Consider the following 6,321-nt stretch of genomic DNA (forward strand, 5'->3'; position numbering starts at 1 on the left):
CGGCCCGGGGCTGCGGGGCGAGGGGCCGCCGGGCCGGGCCTGCAGCAGCCGCGCGCGCGCCGGGACTCGGTGCCGACCGCCCTGGCCCGGCGTTGGCGCGGCAAGTTCCCAACTCCTGGTGACCAGCGGGGCGAGGCGAGGGGGCGGGGAGCCGGACGGGGGGGGGGGGGGGGCGACCCGGCTTTCTAGGCTGCGCAGTTCTCGAGCTCCCGCCGCCACCACCTGACTTTCCTAAAGAGTGTTTTTGGGCTACCGAGAATTAAAGAAAAAGAGAGAGAGAGAGAGAGAGAGAGAGAGAGAGACACACACACAACCCGCCCTCCCCCACCCCAAACACCGCCTGGACTCTCTGGACGCGCTTGCATTGGATTGGCAGCCGCTGAGTCCGGGGGACAGGCCGCCCCAACCCGACTATTGGGGCAGGATGCTGGCTGGGGTGGGGGCACCGGGGCGACCCGTGTCCTTCGTCAAAAGCGTCCCAGGGACAGCAAGAAATACGGTAACGGCAAGAAGGCCCCAGGGATCTTTTTTAAAACTCTCAATTTAAAACTACGTTTTAAATCAGAAATTGTATTCTTTGTATTCTTTCTTTCCGAAACCTCGCTGGAGCAGCCGGGAGCTTTGTGAACTGACAACTTATTGAGCTTAAGGTTTCGGGGGGCGGGTAAAGGCGTGTGGTTTCTCGGTCCTCACCCGGGTCTCGCCCTCCTCTGGAAACAGAGCACCACTGGGTTCCCAAACACCCCTTCGCATTTGGCAGCAAAGCCTCCGCCCCCTGCCCAATTGGCTGCCGGATTCCGGCTGGATTCGAATCGCAAATAGTAGTGTGGCGCAGCCCAAATAAATCAGCCTTGGGGACAGGTCGCATTTCGGAGCCAGCACCTCTCCGAGGGCGAGGAGGGCGGCTTGAGGACGGAAGGCTCACTCCAGAGGGGCCCCTCCTCGAGTCTAAATAGTCCGGGGAGAAATAATTTCGTTTCAGTTTAGTAAATCTCCTCAAAAAGGAGACAGACGGAAGGAAAAGGAAAGGAAAAAGATAAAGAAAAAACCGCGAAGAGAATAGAACTTCTAGCAGCCTGTTCACTGGGGAATTATGGGGGACTTCTCCAGCTCTCGGGTTCCTCCCTAGTTTGGGGTGCACTTCTTCCCTCCGCATCCCTATTCTGCCCTCCTTTCTGGACCAGCTGGTGTGCTCCAAGGAAGCGCGGGACCCAGGGTCCCTTAGGGGTGGCTTTGAAAATGTGCCACTACTTCCGGGGGTGTTTTCCCCAGGGCCAAATCCAATGCATTGGGGAAATGGTACACTGGATGGGTCAGGCAGCCTTAGCTTGTTGTCTGGATAAACTCTACGGGTTAAACGGTTTTGTTTTATTTTTAAGCGAACTGAAAAGAAAAAAAAAAGAAAAACCATTTTACTACCCCTTGTCTCCTTTAGTTGGAAAACCAGTCTAAAAAAAATTGTGACCGTGCAAAGGAGCAAATTGCAACTGCCCACCCTTGTTTTAGGCAATGTTAAAAAGGGATTGGGAATCTGGAAGGTAAAATCCCGGGCGCCTTCTCCAGCCATTTGAGACCGCACGTTGTGGGGTCGGTCACGGTCTGTCCCAGCGGTGTCAGGGCCGGTGCACCCTCGTTCAGCTGCTGCGGAGCTGCGGGGAAAGCACGTCCCTGGGGGCTTAGCTATTGTCCAAGGAAATTCAGACACCTTCATACTTCCTAATATAAAGAAACACACACAACAGGAATCAGGTTCGGGTCTGGGTCTTCTCAGGGCTCAGGCTTGGAGGCCGTTCACATCCTGGAATCTAACTTAGCCAGAGGATTTTTAAAAACTCGTCCGCGTTAGAAATCACCTCACTGAGATATGAATTAAGAAAAAAAAAAAAAACCAACAAAACAACCTTTGCTTTTAAGAGTAAAACTGAGAAGCACTTGGCAACAGTTGGCCCCAAAGAAAATCAAATGTCCACAACGTTTCTGTAACTGCTTACAAATGAGCTTCTGAAAAAACTGAGTCTGTTAAAAACTTGGTCGGAAACTCACGAAAAACCCAAAAGAAAGTAGCTTTCAGCCCTGGTCGGAGTTAAGTGGCAGGCGGACGCCAGGTCAGCTCTTCTGCCAGTCCCATTCGATCGAACTCAGGTTAAAATTTAAAGCCCCTGAATCCTGCTCCGGTTGCCGATCTCTGTTCCAGAGTTTTCTACCTTCACTGGTTCCGATTGTGGCCACATCGAAACTGGGAACCGCCACAGTGATTGGGGGAAGCAAAGAGGAATGTAATAAAAGTGACTAAATTGGATGAGAACGGTTTATGGACCGTCTTAGTAGCAAGTCAGAAGTGTTTAGCAGCAATTTACAACGAAGAACGGAAAAAAATTAAAAAAAGAACTCTCTTCGACTTCCTCGATTCGGCGACCTCCTCCCCCTCATTGCCAGGGTCTGTCCCCTTCTCTCCTTACAATACACAGGTTCACAGCTCACTATTATAGTGAGGAAACATACTTTCAGCGACTCAGTCTCACGACCTCTCTAAACCATATTTTACAATGTCCCTACCTACCCCGGTTCAACTCTCTTAGTCTTGTCTTCCTTTTCCAACTGGAAAAACACAATATTAAAAAAGGAGAGAGAGAGAGAGAGAGAGAGCGCGCGCCCAAATGCTTTCAGGGAGACTGACCTTTAGAAAATCATTTACTTCGATTTACCTGGAAAAAAATTGTAAAATCCATTCTCACAAAGCAACTCCTCCTGCCCTAGTTAAAATTCTCTCTCCGCGGCCTTCTGGGGTCACGTCTGTCGGAAGAAATGTGTTTGTGCGTTAAAGGGAGCGAGACATATATCACAGCTCCTGCGGACCAACCTGCGGCCGCGCGCCTCGCTGCTGACAGATCGGCGCTGATAACCCTGCGACGTTCATTTCCAGTCCCTTTGCCGGCTCAGGACCATATCAGTTTGTACACAGTTGTGATAACCATTTGGAGGGAGAGAAGAAGGGGTGTGTATGTGAGGGTGGGGGTGGGGAAGCGGGACTTCCCGCTGGGTCCAGGGAAGTTGACCCCCCTCCCCCTTTCCAATGACTTATCCAAGACTTACCTGAAATTCTCCAGGATAAGCTCAGAGCAAACGGGACACCAAAACTTGGAGAGCATCTTGGGGCGCGACTGGGGTGGAAGCCCTTTTTTCCATCACGCGCACCTTCAGGGACTAGCCTTTAAGTACACCAGGACCCCGAATCAAAAGGTTTTTCCCAAAGGTTAGCTGGTGAGTGCAGACGTGAACTCCCGAAACCTCCTGGGAATTTATAGTCTGTTTCTAAAAAGCAGGGAAGAGATAAGAAGCTGGGCACTGGAGTTCCTTCTTTTCCATATAGTTGGATCCTCGATCCCCGGTGGCCACCACGACCCGAGCCCCAGGGTCTCGAGAAGAGGTCGGGGAAAGTTTAAGGTCAGTCCCATACAGCTGCAGAACAACAAAAACTCTTCTAACGTGGACAGAAGAACGGGGCAGGCCCGAAGAGCAAAGCACTTTCCCCTCATTCTGGGGGGCACGTTGACCCGAAAGCTGGCGCATCCCTCCCGCCGCGGTGGCAGCGCGGGGCTTTGCACAGCCACTGCTCCCCCCACCCGCCCCCGTGAGTGCGTGTGTAACTGGGGGCGGAGGAAAGTGCTGCGCCGCCGGATGGGTGTGGGTCGCCAGCCAGGTCAAGCGTTCCTCCACCTCCGCCCCTCCCCGGGCGTCCCAGGGCTCTGCGCCCCCTCGAAGGGCTCGCCCCCACTCCCGGGAAGGTACTCTGGGCTCGGCCCACAACCGGAGGCTGAGCGGCGCTCATTGTCTGCCCTGGCGGCGCGTTCCCCTCCCCCCGCCGCCCGCGGTCCCCTCCCCACCCTCTTTTCTCTCCTCCCCTCACTCCCTCCTGCTCCTCCTCCTCCTCTTCACCTCCAGCGCCCAGCTGCTCGCGCAGCGCAGTTCCGACCCACAGCCTGGCACCCTTCGGCGAGCGCTGTTTGTTTAAGGCTCGGTGAGTCCAATCAGGAGCGCAGGCTGCAGTTTTCCGGCAGAGCAGTAAGAGGCGCCTCCTCTCTCCTTTTTATTCACCAGCAGCGCCGGGCAGACCCCGGACTCGCGCTTGCCTGCCGGCGCCCTCAGCCTCTCTCCGCGCTCAAGAGCGGTCTCCGCGGTGGCGGTTCTCCATGCGCAGCGCGCACCCGAGGTTCGGCTGCTTCCTCTCTTGCTCGGGCTCCCCTCTTTCCTCTCCCTACCCCCCACCCGTCACGGGCCCTTCAGCCCCGGACTCTCCGGCCCTCTGCGGGCCGCGGTCGGCTCTGAGGGCGTCTTCCTTCTCCTGTCGCGGCCGACTGTAGCGGCTCCCAGGTTCCTGGGACACCGCGGACCAACTTCTGCTGTCTCTTCCTCTCCCTGAAGCGCTTATCTGCGCACAGCCTTATCTCCGAGTTATCTGGCGCAAAGGGGCGGGAGCCGGCAGTCAGGCGAGCAGAGAGACTTCTTTCTTGCTATCTGGCCCGGGTCTGTGTGTGGGCATTAATTTTAGTATGGTTATCTCCGATGAGACGAAGCGATTTGGAAAAGTAGCTCCGAGGAGGCCCTCCCGGCTGCAGTTCGCCTCCCTTCCCCACTCCCTCCGAGTCTCCCCGTCTTTCTTCCTGCTCTCCCCTTTGGGGTGGCCTCGGCTCCGGGGCGGTCTCACGCGCACCCCCCCCCCCCAACCCTGCATTTCCCCCTCCTCTGTGCTCCGCTCCACCCCGCTACGTCCGATTCCGGAACGGTCTGGCCTTTCCGCGGTTGGGGATGACCACAGGGTGGGAGGGGGTGGCTCAGCCGGCGTGAGCGCACGCGCTGGTGGTGCAAACTCGAGCCGTGTCTAAGGTGTGCGGCGCCACGGGGACTAGTGTTGGGCGTGAGACTCGGGCCCCGCGGGCAGCCAGCAGTGCCTGGGCCCGGAAGGTCAGAGACTGTCGTCTCCGCCCCGGCGCCCCACCTTCCCTGGGCTGAATTGCGCTTCTCTCTGGAGCTCGCACTGCGTCCCATCAAGCGTAGTCGGGGAAGCTCTGGGAAAGCCAGTGTGGGAGAACGCGGCGGTTTCGTTTTCGGGGACAGGTTGCCTTCCTTACGCTAACGATTTTCACGCGGGTAGACCTCACACTGAGGCACTCCGGGCTAGGGGCACGTGTAGCGAGGCGGGACAAGGCAGCGCCGACCAGCACAACTACTTCAAAAGTTCTTTTGTGTGTCATCGGCCGAGAGGGAACCACTTTGGGGCGGAAGGGAAACCTCCGCCAGGCTTCTCGTCACCCCTGGGATCTAGCGCGCCGCAGATGAAGGATGCTGCGGAGAGGGTGGGCGGGAGGACGAGGGGACCCAAGTGGTGCAGGCAAGGGAGGGCGGATATCCCGGTCCTGGGAGGACCCGGCGGAGACTGCCCAGGCTCCGTTCCCCTCTCCTTCCCCCAAACCCCGCGACCAGGGCAGAAACGGGATGTTTGAGAAATCTCATTAGCTAGAAAAGGCAGTAGAGTGAGATGTGTGGCCTGCGCGTTTGTAACCCTTTTTGATTTCTCCTCCCGTCCCTGCCTCCCCTCACCCCGCCTCAGGAACTAGAAGTTAGCTTGGAGAGGCGCCGGACCGTGGATGGCCTTGACTGACGGCGGCTGGTGCCTGCCGAAGCGCTTCGGGGCCGCGGCTGCCGACGCCAGCGACTCCGGAGCCTTTCCAGCGCGGGAGCCCTCCACGCCGCCTTCCCCCATCTCCTCTTCTTCCTCCTCCTGCTGCTCCCGGGGTGGGGAGCGTGGCCCCGGCGGCGCCAGCAACTGCAGGACGCCTCAGCTCGATACGGAGGCAGCGGCGGGACCCCCGGCCCGCTCGCTGCTGCTCAGCCCATACGCCTCGCATCCCTTCGGGGCTCCCCACGGACCTTCGGCGCCCGGGGTCGCAGGCCCCGGGAGCGCCCTGTCGAGCTGGGAGGACCTACTGCTCTTCACTGACCTCGACCAGGCCGCGACAGCCAGCAAGCTGCTGTGGTCCAGCCGCGGCGCCAAGCTGAGCCCATTCGCCCCCGAGCAGCCCGAGGAGATGTACCAGACCCTCGCCGCCCTCTCCAGCCAGGGGCCGGCCGCTTACGACGGCGCGCCCGGCGGCTTCGTGCACTCGGCAGCCGCCGCCGCAGCGGCCGCGGCCGCGGCCAGCTCCCCAGTCTACGTGCCCACCACCCGCGTAGGCTCCATGCTACCGGGCCTGCCGTACCTGCAGGGGGCGGGCAGCGGGCCCGCCAACCACGCGGGCGGCGCCGGCGCGCACCCCGGCTGGC

At 58.8% G+C, this 6,321-nt stretch overlaps 2 protein-coding genes across 3 annotated transcripts; one reads left to right on the forward strand and one right to left on the reverse strand.

Annotated features, from left to right (window-relative positions):
• Positions 1-42: 42 nt before the first annotated feature.
• Positions 43-3,695, reverse strand: LOC121024728 (uncharacterized). Of its 2 annotated transcripts, none has more exons than XM_040466929.1 (2): positions 3,094-3,695; positions 43-1,716 (listed from the first exon to the last, which is right to left on the reverse strand). In XM_040466929.1, exon 2 carries the CDS (start codon positions 1,709-1,711, stop codon positions 557-559), a length of 1,155 nt encoding a protein of 384 aa, XP_040322863.1. In that variant the 5' UTR covers positions 1,712-1,716; positions 3,094-3,695; the 3' UTR covers positions 43-556. The 2 variants fall into 2 exon arrangements, with proteins under 2 accessions (XP_040322863.1, XP_040322864.1); XM_040466930.1 differs by having other exon boundaries at positions 43-1,649; positions 2,706-3,695.
• A 227-nt stretch (positions 3,696-3,922) lies between these two features.
• On the forward strand, positions 3,923-6,315 carry LOC121024729 (transcription factor GATA-6-like; the record flags this gene model as incomplete). The annotated part of the gene is made up of 2 exons (XM_040466932.1): positions 3,923-4,018; positions 5,609-6,315. A coding segment is annotated over exon 2 (670 nt), but the record flags the coding sequence as incomplete, so codon positions are not given.
• Between the last annotated feature and the right edge of the window lie 6 nt (positions 6,316-6,321).

Source organism: Herpailurus yagouaroundi, unplaced genomic scaffold (assembly GCF_014898765.1).
Source record: "Herpailurus yagouaroundi ecotype Mexico unplaced genomic scaffold, PumYag 67013, whole genome shotgun sequence".
NCBI lineage: Eukaryota > Metazoa > Chordata > Mammalia > Carnivora > Felidae > Herpailurus > Herpailurus yagouaroundi.